This window comes from Gossypium hirsutum, chromosome A05, assembly GCF_007990345.1.
Source record: "Gossypium hirsutum isolate 1008001.06 chromosome A05, Gossypium_hirsutum_v2.1, whole genome shotgun sequence".
Lineage (NCBI taxonomy): Eukaryota > Viridiplantae > Streptophyta > Magnoliopsida > Malvales > Malvaceae > Gossypium > Gossypium hirsutum.
In genome coordinates this window covers 7064052-7080458 of record NC_053428.1, presented here as the reverse complement: position 1 = coordinate 7080458, position 16407 = coordinate 7064052, and the positions used below count along the sequence as shown (strand labels likewise).

At 32.5% G+C, this 16407-nt stretch overlaps 4 protein-coding genes across 6 annotated transcripts; 3 read left to right on the top strand and 1 right to left on the bottom strand.

Moving 5' to 3' along the window:
* The first annotated feature begins 249 nt into the window (after positions 1-249).
* On the top strand, positions 250-3362 carry LOC107959270 (Holliday junction resolvase MOC1, chloroplastic). Its single transcript, XM_016895276.2, has 6 exons — positions 250-956; positions 1097-1202; positions 1286-1338; positions 1829-1960; positions 2201-2273; positions 2824-3362. Exons 1-6 carry the CDS (start codon positions 618-620, stop codon positions 2913-2915), a joined length of 795 nt encoding a protein of 264 aa, XP_016750765.1. The 5' UTR covers positions 250-617; the 3' UTR covers positions 2916-3362.
* Positions 3332-6170, bottom strand: LOC107959271 (uncharacterized). 3 transcript variants are annotated; one of them, XR_001700795.2, is made up of 4 exons: positions 5768-6170; positions 5523-5687; positions 4743-4818; positions 3332-3800 (listed from the first exon to the last, which is right to left on the bottom strand). XR_001700795.2 is itself a non-coding variant. In XM_016895277.2 (4 exons), exons 1-3 carry the CDS (start codon positions 6039-6041, stop codon positions 4793-4795), a joined length of 465 nt encoding a protein of 154 aa, XP_016750766.2. In that variant the 5' UTR covers positions 6042-6140; the 3' UTR covers positions 3332-3800; positions 4765-4792. The 3 variants fall into 3 exon arrangements, 1 of the variants encoding a protein (XP_016750766.2); XR_005926998.1 differs by having other exon boundaries at positions 3332-3905; positions 5768-6140; XM_016895277.2 differs by having other exon boundaries at positions 4765-4818; positions 5768-6140.
* Positions 6171-7311: 1141 nt separating this feature from the next.
* On the top strand, positions 7312-9415 carry LOC107959272 (uncharacterized). The gene is made up of 2 exons (XM_041113078.1): positions 7312-7818; positions 8693-9415. The coding sequence occupies exons 1-2, from the start codon at positions 7613-7615 to the stop codon at positions 8907-8909; spliced, it is 423 nt and encodes a 140-aa protein (XP_040969012.1). The 5' UTR covers positions 7312-7612; the 3' UTR covers positions 8910-9415.
* Positions 9416-13383: 3968 nt separating this feature from the next.
* Positions 13384-16305, top strand: LOC107961384 (annexin D8). Its single transcript, XM_041114145.1, has 4 exons — positions 13384-13651; positions 15620-15709; positions 15791-15936; positions 16027-16305. The coding sequence occupies exons 1-4, from the start codon at positions 13384-13386 to the stop codon at positions 16303-16305; spliced, it is 783 nt and encodes a 260-aa protein (XP_040970079.1).
* Positions 16306-16407: the final 102 nt, after the last annotated feature.

The window sequence follows — 16407 nt, the reverse complement described above, 5'->3', positions numbered from 1 at the left end:
ATTATGAGGAGCCTCTTTTCTAATTTAGTCCATCATATTATCCCAGCTTAATCGATTTCAATTTATTGTAAGTTTATATAAATTTGGAAGGCTATTCTTGTACACAATTAATATTTAAAAAAAAGTGAATTTTAATTCGGGTTGGTTTGAATTGGCCCAAATTACAATTAATTATTTTTATTCCAATTCAATCATTAGATATATAAGATAATATCTTTATTTTTATAGAATATAACTTGTATTTCTACAGTATAAATAAGTGAATGAGTTTAGCTAGGTGGCCTATGTAGGAAGATCTGGCCTTGAACTTGTATTTGGGCTCAGTGATCTGGCAATTTCTCATGGATGGGAAGCAACTCCTTTGGATTCTGGCAGGCTATTATTGGGCATTTCTAGACGACGACAACGATACCATTTGCCTGTCTTGGTCTTTGAATAGGCCTCTCCGTTGAAATGGAAGGGGGGAAAAATCCCAAACAAAAGCTCAGTTTTGATATTTAAAGCCGTTGGATAGGCTGCCGTATATAATATTATCCAAGTAAAACAGCCGCTGCTGTGCTCCAATATTTTCCCCGGTTGACGTTGATACATAATGCAATGAATTGAATGAATGTTCCATGGAAATCCAGCTTCTTCCTTGGACCCATTGCATGACTTCACTCTCTTCCAAGCTTTATAAACCCCTCCTCTTTTCTTCTTCTTCGAAACTTGTACCTTTCTCCTCATCCTCTCTTTCATCTTCAAGTACAAGGGTTTCTTCAAGCAACAGCCTCAAGCTCTGTGCTGCTCCTCTCGAGGCCGGCTGGTTGGATTCTTTGTCTTGCCCTTCCCCTCACGCCGCTGCTGACGATCCCACCCGGCCCAATGCCGATTCCACTTGGGTTATCGGTATTGACCCTGACCTCTCTGGTGCCTTGGCCCTCTTGAAAAGTGACTCGTCTGGTTCCTCTGCTCAGGTACTTTTTGCTAGCACTTCAAATATCACTTTTTTTCTTGTCAGCTTATTGCTAAAATAAAATTCTCGAATTACCTGTTAATTGGTGCAATGGGTTAGGTTAGGACATGGCTTTTCTTATGTTAAATTGTTTGATATTAGGTATTTGATTCGCCGCACTTGCCTGTTCAAGTTGGCAACAGAGTTCGAAAACGTTTAGATGCACGGTCTATTGTTCGGTTGCTTCAAAGTTTGGAGGCTCCTATTGGTATCCCTCTCTAAATCTCTCTCTTTGTGTGTCGATTCAGCTCCACTTTTGCTTGTGCATTGATTGAGCTAGTCTTACTCCAGGTACTGCTGCATATATAGAGCAATCTGTTCCCTTTCCAAAAGATGGGAAACAGGTTAGCATTGTTACCATAACTGAATTTTGTTGGACTCTTTCCAATCATTTTCTTATTATTCCTGTTTGTCATCGTCGTCATCATCATCATTGCTACCATTATTTGTCTCTCTTTCTTGCAACTCTAATTTGCTTTCTTTATTGGTGTTATCACACTTGTGTTACCTCTTGCAAAGTCTGTTGCCTTAAATGTTTTCCAAGTTATTTTACATTCTGTACTTATGGAAGCCTACTAGCCTTGAACTGCAAAAAGGAGAGGTAGTCCTTTCCCATCCTGCAAAATTCAACCTCCCCTTTCCCGAAGTCCAGACCTGAGACCTTCGAGTGGAATTCTCAAGCTTTAATAACTATTTGGCACCTCTTTGTGGACTTTTTTAGCACCTTTCCTTCTGTATTCTTATACATTCATCTGTTGGAAAAGAAATGTTGGATCAATTGTTCCAAGATTTCAATAGTTTGTGCTGATATAATTTTCTTATTTCTTAATCTAGGGTTGGTGGAGCGGAGGATTTGGGTATGGATTATGGATCGGGATACTAGTTGCCTCAGGGTTTTCTGTAGTTCCAGTGTCATCTTTGTCGTGGAAGAGAGAGTTTGAACTCGCTGGAGCTGGCTCTACAAAGGTTGGTATAATAGTGTTATTGTCTAATAACTAGTTCATGCCTATTGACCAATTGCTAATTTGAGATAAACAAGGTAAAAACTGTTATACTTTTGTCTTTAAGTTTTTCTTCCCATAGGTATCAGTCTCAATCATTGCATGCCTGAATGTGTCTTAAGTTTCAAAGCGACGGTTTAAGCTATCTTACCGCCTCAATTGTGATTTTTCTAAGTGTATTTGTTATCATTCTGGTTTTTGACAGGATGATAGTCGGAGACTTGCATCAACTTTGTTTCCCTCATTAAGTGATATGTTGAAAAGGAAAAAGGATCATGGTACGTCTTCTGGTTTCCAAATATATGGCATTCTAATCTCTATTTGTTATTGTTAATACTTAAACTGTAAAGAATCACCATTTGCATTACGTAAAATTTCCTGTCATCTGCTATAATGTAGCAGTTACACTCCATATTCTTAATTTTCTTTCCCCCTTATTTCCAAATAGACATTTATCTCATTTTGTTATCAGACAACTGCTTATAAGCTCCTAATTGCTAAAGCTATGTGACTCTTGTTCTCTGCCTTGTTCCTGATAAACTCGCTATAACAAAAGTGTCACTTATCGACTTCTTGGTTGATGCTATTAAGCAAGCCCTTTGCACCTCTGCTACCTTTGAACCTTGGCAAATAAGCATGCTCATCATTATTCACTACTCTTAGCAAATGATCTGTCTAGTCGTATATTTTAGTTTTGAGCCAAGATTGGAAGATAAAGTTTGATTTAAGCAAGGCCTCCCTAATTGTATTTGTAGATATTCTCTTCTCGACATATTGAACTTGATTATTCTATTCTCATTGGCTTCTGTTTTATTTGAGCTTTTTAAGGAAGGGCTGAGGCTCTTCTCATCGCCACATATGGAAAAGGCCTGAGAATGAAGGTAGACCCATCACTTCTTGTGGAAAACTCGGTTCAATAATGCGGGCTGTTCGTACATCTTTGCATTGCTGCACTTTTGACTGCTAACCATCCTCTTAAGGCTGGCTGATTTGAATGGTATGAAAATAGGAAATTATAGACTGCAGATTGAATATTCCATTTGGAAAGCTTTAATTAATGTCTTATGCTCGGTGAGAGGAAGCTCGCTTGACTGGAGTTGTGTATTATCATTGTGGAAGTGATATCCATTATTGTTATATGTAATTTAGCTTTTAGACTGTTAGCATTAGTTTTCAACCTAGTTTCATGTTCCATCCTTTAGATACAAGTGAGTAATTTTTTTCTGTGGATGTTGGTTTTAATGTTAAATGTAGTTCTAAGGCACTCTGAATTCCATGATTACTTGCATTTGGCATTTGAGAGAAAAGTAACTCTTATCATTGTCAAATCTTGGTATCTGGTTAATCAACTGCATTTTTTTAGGCAATACGCCTGATTGAACTTTATCTTAAATCAAGCTCAAATTTTAAAATTAATATTCAATAAGGGTCGACTCTAAGGAGGTGACTTTTTTCCCATCAAGCATAGTAAGTATTGAGCCTTGACGAACGTGTACAAAATGCAAATCAAACACAATACTACAAAGGCTGAAGATATCATGGTCTTAAATCTTGACAAACAATAATTACAAAATCTTCATGTCAGCTTGAACTTCTAAGGTACTCACCACGCGTTGCTAAAAGCTAAAAATCAACTGATTGAGAATGGAAGGCTCACAAAGGTTAAATCATATAACTGCTTGCTGGTCCGTTCACCATTTTGTAAGAAGGACGTACATGAAGCTTTGACATTCAAGAAAAAGAAAGCACGTGGAGTAAAGGGAATGCAAGAAACACCAGAAATCTACACCTTCTGGCAAGAAGACCTGACAATAGTAGCTTCTCTGGTTAGCCATTGCATACTTTCAAGAATAGATTGAAATGCATACTCTATTCGTTTCTTGTGTTCGTGCTCCCGAACTCTAATAAGTCTATATAGCATGAAAAACACGGATTAGATAATAACAGTTCTGACTCTTGGAAAAATGAGAATGCAATATCCTCAGTGAGCTTTTCATGACGATAGGTTCACTACTCTGTTTCAGAAAAATTACATGGCATTCTCAAATCTCCAGGTCAAGCCTTCAGAAACATTTCAGCGATGTTTTGAAACTTTGAGCCCCTACCTAACATATTCTTTAACAAGTTGGCTAAAAAATTCAACCACATCGAATAAGAAAAGAAAAACGGAGAACTCTATCTTTGTGTAAAGAAAGAGAAACTACAACATATATAGGCCAGCAGGTGAGGTTGGTTAGGTACTAACAGCAATAATAATTTACCCAACCTATAACAAATGTGCTTGGAATATATCCTACACTAAATTGCTAATACCTTGTGACCACAGAATCTTATGCTACTATAGATTACTGTTCCAAAAACTCAAAAAAATGGAATAGTTTAACCAATTTGTCACTGTCTACATAAGAACTAGTTAACTAAAGTTTGGAAACTCACTCCAAGATAAATCAATCAAACTTTTTCCACAGCATTAACATTATTGAAGGCTGAAAGAGGTTCAGACAATAGACAAATCAAGTTGTCTTATTACATAATTTCATTTATTTCAATTCAGAAGAACAAACAAATTTGAAGAATGTAAAACACCATATATTTTGGTTCAATATTCTCTTATTAATGATTGAAATAGTTAACAGTCAGATCTCCAAGAAATCATTTTAAAGTTGATTACTAGAGTACAATGGGTGCCAGTTTAAAAGTTATGATATGAACTTGATAAAGAAGAAAAGGGAAGAAAAAGAAGATACCGATAAAATCATTAGAACAGACCAATAGCGTACAGCCAATGTTGATGTTGTCAGGAACCTTCTGTGGCAGTCTTCTCTGAGATTGCATCTCAATTTGTCAGACAGAACTCATAAGCACAACAGAGCAGCAGAAAGAAGTTAAATTAAAATGGAGAGACAAATCTCTAAATAGACAAACACACATATATATATATCTTTGAACTAGGAAATACTACTCAATCAAATAACAAGTTTTCCAAGCTACCTGCTGTTTTAACAAGAGAATGACCCGTAATAGCAAGATAATCAAACAATATTAAAAATAATGATCATAAAACCATCTCCTTATGAGGTTATGATCCTCGTATACCTATGCTAGGCACATATTTGGACCAAGGTATGAGGTTATGATCCTCGTATCTGACACTCACTTCTGAGGGTCACATAGGGTCTTCTTGCTTTCCCAGTTGATTGAGATGGCACCTCTAGTTATGACTAGTTCAACCTTTCACTTAAATGATATGATAACTTTCTCAGTTTGCATATTAACACGGCTTGCTTATAAAGCCAGAGCAAAGACCACAATTGAAACTACGGATAAAGGATAACTAGCATGGTTGCCAAAGTGAGAGACGAATATACACAACTAATTCCAAAACCCTCTACTATGGGACCATTTCCCTATCTCGCTAATTATAACCATTCCTCAAATTTTCAAAAAAATGGAACTGATCAGACTATTGGAGAGCATAAAAGGGTTTAAATGAACCAAAAGTAGAGTGCGGTGTAAACGTTAGTTACCATGTTGCAATCCCATTGATAGCATTCGGTCGATATTATCGACACGCCGCTGAATTGATTTCAAAAGCAAATTCAACGACAAAACTCTCTTTCTGACATTAGAAAACTTGACAGCATGCTGCATTATGAATGGTGACGGAGCATCTTCGAGTAATTGATCAAGCTCTATTCATAAACTAACATTAGAAACAGTTTTATCTTACACCAATATTCAATTTAATCCAGAAAAAAGGGGAGGGATTAACCTCGGGTAAGACGATCAATTGAGGAGCTAAGGAGGTCTTGACTGGCGAGAGTATCGAGGGCTTTAGAGTCGAAGTCTTTGATGAGCGAAGTAAGCATGGATGATAAAGCTTTGGCTAAAGCTTCGGTGCTGAGATCATTGTTGGATTCAGATTCTGGGTTTGGGGGTGGATTGATTGAAGAATTGGAAGGAGTTACCTGCTCTGAAACGCCGCCAATAGCGGCGTTGTGATTTGAAACCTGGTTTTCCATTTCCATTTCCTTTTCGTTTTCCATTTTCTGAGTTTTTGTTTGTAAAAATCAAGACTACTCTGGAGCCTGGACTTGGAAAATATGAGCAACTTCTTAAAATTGAAACGTTTTGGGAAAAGGCGAGACGCAATTAAGTGATAAAAAAATGTAAACAAAAAGAATGAGTCTACAAAATTAAATAAAATATGTTAATTTTATTATTAATTAAGTAATAATATATTAATAAGATAATAAAATATTAAAATATTTAGTCATAATAATTTATTTGTCCCTTAAACTTTTTAAAAAATAATTTTAGTTCTATATTTATTTTTTTATCATTTTTAGCCTTTAAACTTGTATTGTTTGTCAAAATTACTAAAAAATAGATAAAAAATTAACATTTATTAATTTTACTGATCACATTAACAATTAATTAATTTTAAAAATTTAAAAAAACTAAAGAAATTATAAAATTATTTTAAAAGTATAAAAAATTTATATTTTTAATTTTTAAAAATTTAATTAATTGCTAAAGTGACAATCTTTGTGTATGTGACGTTAACAAAGTTAACAAACATTAATTTTTCTAATTGACAAACAATACAAATTCAATAACTAAAAAAAGTGAAAATTTAAATAAAAGGTTAAAATAACATTTTTTGTAAAGTTGGAGAGTTAAAATATCATTATATCAAATATTTAATGAAAGTATAATTTTACCATATATTTAAATAATTATATAATATATAAAATTTAACATTTGACATTTAAAATGATTTTAATAACTTAGTAATTCCATTAGAATGAACTAAACTTAAAGAGTGAATTTGGGTTTAGCTTGTTGTAAGCTGTTGATTCAAAGATTATAAAAAAGAAATAGAAAATAGAACCTCAAATTGGGTATTCGATAACGTCCCCAATGGCCGGGTTCCGTATTGGAGGTAGGCCGCTCAACCCCGAATGAGGGGCTTAAAATTAGTACATCTAATCCGTAATAGGGCCTCCAAAGGCAAAAAATGAACCAAAAATATTTATAGGGCTAAGAAAAACCCCGAAAATTGGATATCAATATCAATTGTAGTGTTGAATTTCGTTGGGTTTCAATTTGACTGATAATTAAAATAAAAATACTACTATTTATTAATCTTAATTTTGTTAAAGAAAATTCGTAAGGAACCGTGATCATGCTTCATCAATGACTTTGGCATCAAAACAAAGCACATGGATTGAAGGAAGAGGCGATTGAGTTGAGCTAAATTCCTATGAAACTTTGGAATTTTAAATTAATTTTACTACTACTCTATCTGGGAAATTCTACAGAAAGTTCTTACAAAAAGCTTATCATAAGCTTCAAAAAGTAGGAGCCTTTAGATTGAAAAAAAAGGATAAAAGCAAAACCGGGATTTACCGGTTATAGGTAATCAAAGAAATTCACTAAAGTAAAAAAAATCTTCTTTAGGTTAAAAAAACATTTCCTCCCCAAGCCGCCGTTCCCCATTCCTCCTCCAGACCCATTCCGGTCGACGCCGCCGCCGTGTTTGCCACTCTCCGACGCCGGTCGAAAAATCCCGCTACATCATCAATGCCGTAGGTTCTGTTCAAGGCAACATTTTATGCCATCCCATGCTTTCCTCTTCTTCACTGCGGTTCTGACCGATCCCGCTGGACATCGTCGCCGTGTCGGTCATTTTCCGATGACTAACGAAGGCCAGTGTCTCGTCAGTGCCGTAGGTTCCAATTGGTGCATTTTGGTCGTTCCTCTTCTTCGCCGTGGGACGGGCTTACTGCTCTCGACGTTCCCGCCCTCTTTTGACAATGGGTAATCTTTCAATTCCTTGTCTCTTTTCTTTTTCATTTTGAGCTCCCTTTTTGTCAGTGGTTAAAGAATATATAATCTCTTTAAAATGCAACAAAAAATTGAAAGATTTTTTTTTTCAGATTGCTATGACGTTACTTATTAGGGTAATTAAATAAAATTGTTTGGAATGGATGAAATTACAAAAGGGTTTTCTTAGATTTTGGTGCTTTGAGCTTACAATGATTTTTTGGAAGTTGGAATCTTTAGTGATTAGCAGAATAAGCTTTATAGGTTTTACATTAACTCAATAATTATTCAAAGTTTAAGTCTTTGCTCCATTCCATTGATAATTCATCGCCATTTAATAGCTCCCTTTTCCTTAGTAGTTGAATTCATGCTTTTTTCACATCTCCATTCAAAGCATTAGGTTCCTCTTATTTGTTTGTATGAAATTATTATAACTTTAGAGTTGAGGGCATTGAGGAGTACATTGCACTTGTTTTCTTTAATGATTATGATGAACTATAGGGCGATGCGTGTTTAATTTTTATTTTTTTTATAGTGAACACATGAATGCTTGCATGGGGATTGGCATTAGCCCATTAGTGGTTTAATGATATCCTTTAATTTTGTTTTCTCGTCTTGGGTAATGGAACTATATCTATAATGCATATATTATTGACCATTATTGATGGAATTAATTGTGTTTTTTGCATTGTTTAGGGTACGTGGTATGTATTGATGATAATATGTCATTTTATTTTGTTTTTAGCTAAATGGCATCTGGATGGGTGGAATCCCATCTAGATGGCTTTGTGAACTGTTTTTGATGTATATATTCTGATATGTTGCTTTGTTTTGTTGATATTTATACCATGATTTTATGCGTAATTAGTATAGTGATATCAATAACGGTTCTAATGGCAAGTGGGTTCCCAAACAAACAACAAATCCTAGCCTCTAAACACTATGTTGGTATCGTAATCGAAGGAGAAGAACGAGTGAGCGGTCAAGATGTTCGGGGCCAAAATAGTTGTACCATCACCAATGTGCATGCCTTCAGCAACGAGACCATGACACAACAAGGCCCAAAAAAAGAAACAAACATCTAAACTGCCGTGAAAATTTGCCGAAACCATCAGAAGGAGTGGAGCCACGACCATCATAAGTGGCCTCAGCCCCCAAATAACAGAATTAGTGCAGTGAGTCCAAAGCCCAACGAAATTCAATCGATAGAAAGCCTAGCAACGACGGCATCTTACCTATGCTCATAAAGGACCAAGCCTAAGTGAACAGAAACAAGCACAAGACATAGAGAGAGCCATGCTCTAAGCAAAAGCATACAGAAACCCACACAATGGCAGGGGTCGGCCCAAATCACAGCAGCAAAATGTGGAAAACGATTATGGGGTGAGATCGCAAGGTTATTAAGCCGAAAACGCTGACACAAAGGTCCGCCGTGCTGACAGTGAAGAAGAAGGGAAAACCTAACTCTTTTAGCAGAAAATAAAAATCAAGAGCATGATTCATTTCTCTTGAATTGTACAATGTATATTGTTCCACACCATAAAAAGTAACTATTATTTTAGTAATAGATGATTTATTAAATTAAGTATTATCTAGTAGTAGAACAAGTTTATATCTCTAATTAATTGGCATTATGACATTTTAAAATCGGTTCGACCCATCTCCAATCATAAATAAAATATTTAAATTTAATTCCATCATGTGAAAGTATTATCAACCCTACTTGACTATTTCCACTTAAACTTGAACATAGAAAGATCAATCCCTCTTTAAAAGGAATTTTCTTCTTCCTACAAAAATATTCACTCTCCCTAATCCTTTTTCTTTTTTTTGTACGTAGAAAAAATCTTCATTGGGAAGTTATACACTTGTATTCTACTAAAAAAAGCAGCCTTTTTGTTAAGCTAATCATAGTTATTGAGATATCCAAATGATGGTGGAGCACCATGGTGACTTTGACCAGTAAAAATAAAAATATATATATAAAAAAGAGAGAACAAAAAGAACAAAAAAGTGAAAAATAATTAAAGAGTTGAAACCTTTCTCCTCCTTTCTCTTTGCTTGCCCACCAATTTATATGTTTCTCAGCCTTAATGATGCCTGTGGTACCCCTAACCTCATTGTCCATTATTTAGATGAATATTCAACCTATATATATATATATTATGCAAATATCTTTTTCATTTTTAATTCATATTAAAATATAAACCCAACATAAATAATTAAATAATTTTTTTAATAAAACATGAAGACTGTAATTAAGATAATAAATTTTTGGCAATCATTCCCAATATTTGTCATAGTTGTTCCCAGTACCCAAAATCAAAGCACTATCAAGAGTGGAGGTGAGTGTAACTAGTTATGAGAAAATTTCAAGAGGTGAGACACTTTACTTTTCTAGTGCATGGGGCTGAAATCTGTGTTAGATATATCAATTAGCTCCAAATCCAATAGATATCATACATGGTGTGCAAGGCAAGAGCAAATGAAACATGTAGCTAGCCAAGCTAGGAGGCTTTGAATGGTAGGAACCGAAAGTATCCAACCAAAGCAACTACTTTGATGCTAAAGGTGAGGATGGTTACTGCCCTTTTTATACTCCACGTCTACATACTTTTTACCACTGCCTGCCCCAACAATAGCTTGCAATTATGATTAGCTTATCAGATTCTGGATTCAGATAGATTTATATATATTAAACATAAATATCAAATACAATTGTTTTATTTAAAAGATGAAAAAATTTTAAATAATGAAAGACACACACATTTATATATGCTACAATGTAATTTGAATGATATTTTTCTTGGGATGAAAAAAATCAACAACAATTAATTGATAAGAAAGGTAAAATAAGTTCAATTCAGAAAATTTTCCAAAATCTCACCTTATCTGTATGGAATGTAATTCATAAATGGTATACTTGTTATATATAATTAATTACATTAAATATCAGAAACAAATAATAATAAGTTGGAAGTTCAAAAAGAAATGATGGTGTTAAAGAAGATTTTCCATATATTCTACCTAGTTTTTCAGGGAATTGGGCCCCTAACTGCTAAAATCGATCCACCATTGTCGACTGACTTTCATGTTGTTCTAGGGTTAATTATTATTTTTCCTGAATTATATATTAAGGGGGGAAAAAAGTGAGTGAAGACAACATCATGTTTTCCTTGGAATAAAATTATCATTCCAGCCCATCTGTCAATTCCTATTTTCTACCTGTTTGACTATTTTGATATGACTAATTGTTTTTTCTTCACTAAAACTTTGGTATTTATAATTATATATGATGATGAAATTTCAAACCCCAAACTTTTATTTTCTTCATCTTAGGTGATAATTTGGTTAGTTGGGTAATTTTTTCTTTTTTTCTTTTTAATAGATTTGGACAAAAAAATATCAGGAACCCATTCTATGGAGGAATTAAATAATAATTATTGTATCTTTTTTTTTTTTTGAAAAACATAATATCATTTTTTTCTCATCTCTTTAAGGCTTTTATATTTTAATCCATAAAAAAATCAAATAAAGTGGCTGAACAGATGAAATTAAGACAGAAAGGAAATAGACAAATAAGGTAATGAATATGCATAAAATGAATGCAAATTTGGAACACACTTCTTTTTAGTCCAATGTCAAGTGTATAGCAAGCTTCTTCCTGAAGCCAAAAATTTAAAGTGCTTGTTTGATGGAGAGAAAAAAAATCGAGGTGAAAAAGGGAGTGGAATCATGAGGTTGGAAGAAATTTAGATTATATGTATAACGTACATGCTTACAAAATTCAATCATTCCACCCAAATATATGAACGAATTATAATTATTTATAAACTTCACCTTTTTTTTCCCCTCCTTTTCACTGTATTTGTACTTATTAGGGATTCTATAAATCTTTATTATTGATTTTTTTAAAGATACTTTCTCCAACCTTTACACTATTTTATTAAAGACGAAGAAGATAAAATTGTAAAATTTGATAAAATGGGCTTATTGCAGCTTAATCTATGAATAGTTTATGGCTATATATAAGTTGAAATTTTAATCTATTGCCAATTAATTTAAAATTAATCGATGCTTAACATGGAATCTAAATTCACAATTTACATTTTTAAGTCCAGCATGCTCCTCCTTAGCTTTTGGAGTTTGTTGTAGCTGTAATTATGAATTTTTATCTTTCTATTTTACAAAAATTTTAAAAATTTTAATTTGTCAGAATTTATTTATTTTTTCAAATATTAAAAAATTAATTCAATTGAGTAATATTGTCAGACCTTGCTATTAGTTGTTGATATGGTAATTAACAATTCTACGATTTATATGTAATGAATTAATAAAATAAAATAACAATTCAACAATTTATATATAATAATTTAATAAAAATTAACAATTTAAGCTCATATTTTTACTAATAATTAAGTTAACTTATTTTTTATAAATTAAAATAAAAAATAATATTTTAATTTTTATAAAGTGAAGAGATGAAATTTATAATTAAACGATAAACCTAACTCCTACAGCTATCCTACAATTATAAATCCTGAAGTGCTTATAACTTTATATTGAAGTTTGAGCCTAAACTAATTTTAGGTAAGAGTTATTTTGTTGACTTCTTTTCCCTTTCTAATTCTAGTTTTTTATAGGTAAAAAGAATTTTTGTTATCTTAATTTTGATATTAAGTAAATTATTTTATTTTAAAAAGTTAGAGTAATTTAATTTCTATTAATTTCAAAATGATCAATTAAAGATAATTAATTATAATATTAATATCTTTAGTCAATTGTACATATTGTTTATTATTTAATAAATTTAATTCTCAAAATTTATATATTTTGTCAATTTGATCTTAATTTAATAAATTTAATTTACAATATTTACATTTTTGTCAATATTTACATAAGATATATAAATATTAAATATTAAATTTATTATTAGATCAATTAAAATTATGTACAATTATTAATTTTTAAAGAAAGATATTGCAAATATCGAAATTGAGGGAGTTCAAAGTTACTGTTTTTTTTTTTTGGGTATTTCTAGTTTTTAGTTTTTTCCTTTATAGCTCCTAGCAACTCTTTAATATACGGAGTACTTATATAGTACTAGTGTTGCTTTAACCATATACGCATTGATGGTAGACCGAAGTAAAAACAAAACAGCAGCTCATCTTTTTCTCTCTGCCTATTTCCCATGTAAAACATATCAAAGGTTCAAACTGCAAACTCAAACTCCTTCTCCATCCATTTTATTCCAACTTACTAGGCACCAAAACCTATGCATTTTGACTCATCTTCTTAATATATTACTATCAGTTCAGGGTTCACACTCCTAGGTTTGCTCATCAGGAAGAAAAAAAGAAAAAAAGAAGGGAAGCCATTAATAGAGTCTTCGTTTTTCGACCAGTTTCTTCCAGGGAGCCAGCTTTGACTTGAGTGTATCAGATTTCAAAGAGAGTTTCTTTCCTTTTTTGCTGTCTAGGTTTTTGGGTTAAAAGGGAGTAGTAATCCATGCATGGTTTGTAGGTGTTTGGATTGTGAAGAATATTATTGAAGCAGCAAATGGGTTTAAGCAAAAAGTTCATTTGCTTTTGTCTCCTCTTCCCACTGCTTTTGTTCTTGCTGTTTCAGTTAGAATCTTCAAGTTCAAGTTCAAGCCATGGAAGCAGCTTCAAACCAGCTATTTCAGCTTCTTCTCAACAGTTTAAGCCGCCTGTTCTTCAATCCCATGGTAGCTTTGAAGCTGGGAATCATGACCATCATAAAGGTAAAGATGGTGGTGGTGATGATAATCAAGTTTTTGATGATGAAAAGAGAAAAGTTCATACAGGTCCAAATCCTTTACACAATAGATGATTCACAAAAAAAAGAAAAAGAAAAAAAAAAGAGAACATATTAATCCTACTTCTTTCCTTAAAGCTATGAATTTTTTTCTCTTTTATTTTTTTTTAAATTACTATATTGGAAAGATCATTGGACATGATCGTTTTTGCATGTTTTGTTCATAAGGATTAATTAATGTAATATGAATCCAAACAATCTTAACGCTGCATTTGATTTCTGTTCAAGGTTTTTTGTTTCCTTTAAAAATGAAGCATGGGAAAGAGAATGAGAATAAAGAAGGCAATGAATGTTGTATTGTTGGCGTTGATGGATTTGTTGGTCTATAATGACTGTCAGATGCAATGTTTGTTACGTTAGGTGGGTGTTTTTATCATTTCTTTCATGGCTGTAAAAATTAATTAGTTAGCAATTATGACGATTACGATGGCGTTTTTCTTCTTCAGTCATGGATTTATTCATCAATACTTCCTCCTAACTATACCCTTTTTTTTTTGTCTATTCTCCTCCTCCTAATTTTAATTTAATTTTATCATTCTTCTTTTCTTTAAAAAAAAAAAACCTTCTTTCATAAAATCAAATTGAAACTATAAATTCAACTTTGAATATATACATCTTTTAGAAGAAAAATACAAGTTGATTTCCTTTTTTTTAAGGTAAGAAAGTAAAACATATTGGTTTTGAAGAATAAAAGAACCAATGGCAATGGATTCGCTCTGCCGGTTCTAGCGACGGCCGACGGCAACATATCGACCAAAGTGAAACAGCTTTTTTCTCTGGCCGAAATTTAGCGCCGACTTTGCATATTTTTAATCTGAGTTTAAGTCTCCTATATAATCTATTTAAGCATCTTTCTGGTGATATTAAGTGTCAGAAAAGCAGCGCATAATAATCTTAAACAAAATTATCTCAACCATTGTCAAAAGAATAAAAGTGCCCTATCAAATTAGATTACAAATATTATTTTAATTTATTAACACATCCAATTAAAAATAAATTATTATTTATATAGGATTAATATACTAATAATATAAAACTGTTAATTTTGATTTAAACTTAAAAGTTTCACTCGATCAACCAGATTTTATCACGAGAAGTCAACAATTTAAACCCGTTTAATTTGAACTTGAAATAATCAAAATAAATAATTTAAAAGTGACACGAACTTAAATTAAATCTTTTGTTTCAAAAAATTTAATAGAAAGAATTCTTATAAACTAAATTATTATTTTGTTTTGATTATAACTTGTAAATGTAATTCTCATGGTCTATTATCATAAAATATGCAAGTTTGACTTATATCATATATCTTGATAGCAAATGGCAAAACAATAAATACTTAATTGAAAGTTATATTTTATCTATTTATTCTCTAAGTAAAATTATCAAAATACAATACGATGCAAAATTTCAAAAATAATTATATAAAAATTGAAATTGTATTTAAATTTAATTTTTTATTATACTTTATTTAAAAATCCTAAAGAGAAAACCTCCCGCTTATATCTAAAACTAAAACTAATATGTTCACTTTACTCTAAGGGGTACATTCCTCTTTCTCTTAACACTCTTTAATCCTTCAATTTCCTTCTTTCATTTACTCCTTCATTCAGACTACCTTTATCATCTCATGGTTCTCCTTTCGATTTTTTTTTTCATTGAAAATTCAACTTCCATCTTTCAGGAAAAAAAAACAATTAATTAGAAAGTTTAAATAATGTAATATTCATGCATGTTAGAAGAAAAACTACCTTTGCTTTTTGGCTTCCTTTTCCAAGAATTGCTGTTACAAATAATATTAGAAACGGAAGCGATAAATGATACAAAGAAACTCCACAAAACTCAGAATGCTGCGTTTCTCGAAAAATGATTTTTAATTCCTGAAACAGTAACATTAACTTGCTTGCTCGGTCACTATAAAAAAATGAATGAAGCCCTGAGGTTACTTTACTAGCAGGCAAATACAAGCCCAAAATGACTACAATTATTTGGCCGAAGCAATTCTCTCCTGTTGAAGATGCAGAAAATATCAAGAAGGCTTGTCAAGGTTTCCATATCTATTAATTCAAATTCCAAATTAGTAAGACATGTAATTTAATTAAATTACGTGTGTATGATTTGTTTTCAGGATGGGGAACGGATAAGAAAGCCATAATTTCGATACTTGGACATCGAAATCTGTTCCAAAGGAAGCTTGTTAGACTAGCTTTTCAAGAGATATACCATCAAGATCTCCTCCAGCAACTCAAATGCGAGCTCTCTGGAAACTTAGAGGTTCATGTTCCATTTCAAAAAAAAAAAAATCTTTTTACGATTTAAATTGCAGTCGCAGATGATGAGTTTTTAATTTTATTTTGAATACAGAGAGCTATAAGTTTATGGACTCTGGATCCTGCAGACCGAGATGCTGTTTTAGCCAATGAAACATTGCAGAAGAGTGATCCTGATTATAGAGTCATTATTGAAATTGCATGTATCAGATCCCCTGAAGATCTCCTGGCTGTGAAACGTGCTTATAAATTTCGCTACAAGCATTCCCTCGAAGAAGACCTCGCTTCTTTCACCACTGCTGATATTCGAAAAGTATGTTTCAAAACTCTGCTACGGCCTTACGCCTCGTATTCCAATATAATTGGTTTTTAGGTTGTCATATTGCAGCTTTTGGTTGGCGTAACAAGTGCATATAGATATGATGGCGATGAATTTGATGAGACAGTGGCACAATCTGAGGCTAGTACTCTCCAT

Coding starts and splice junctions, on each gene's coding strand:
- LOC107959271 (XM_016895277.2), bottom strand. CDS start 6,041: ATGGAAAACGAAAAGGAAATGGAAATGGAAAACCAGGTTTCAAATCAC. Junction 5,688..5,767: donor AATTGATCGTCTTACCCGAG/GTTAATCCCTCC, acceptor GTTTATGAATAG/AGCTTGATCAATTACTCGAA. Junction 4,819..5,522: donor ATCAATGGGATTGCAACATG/GTAACTAACGTT, acceptor ATGCAATCTCAG/AGAAGACTGCCACAGAAGGT.
- LOC107959270 (XM_016895276.2), top strand. CDS start 618: ATGGAAATCCAGCTTCTTCCTTGGACCCATTGCATGACTTCACTCTCT. Junction 1,339..1,828: donor TTCCAAAAGATGGGAAACAG/GTTAGCATTGTT, acceptor TTCTTAATCTAG/GGTTGGTGGAGCGGAGGATT. Junction 2,274..2,823: donor GAAAAGGAAAAAGGATCATG/GTACGTCTTCTG, acceptor GAGCTTTTTAAG/GAAGGGCTGAGGCTCTTCTC.
- LOC107961384 (XM_041114145.1), top strand. CDS start 13,384: ATGGGTTTAAGCAAAAAGTTCATTTGCTTTTGTCTCCTCTTCCCACTG. Junction 13,652..15,619: donor AAAGAGAAAAGTTCATACAG/GTCCAAATCCTT, acceptor CTTTACTAGCAG/GCAAATACAAGCCCAAAATG. Junction 15,710..15,790: donor TATCAAGAAGGCTTGTCAAG/GTTTCCATATCT, acceptor ATTTGTTTTCAG/GATGGGGAACGGATAAGAAA.
- LOC107959272 (XM_041113078.1), top strand. CDS start 7,613: ATGCCATCCCATGCTTTCCTCTTCTTCACTGCGGTTCTGACCGATCCC. Junction 7,819..8,692: donor CCGCCCTCTTTTGACAATGG/GTAATCTTTCAA, acceptor ATGCGTAATTAG/TATAGTGATATCAATAACGG.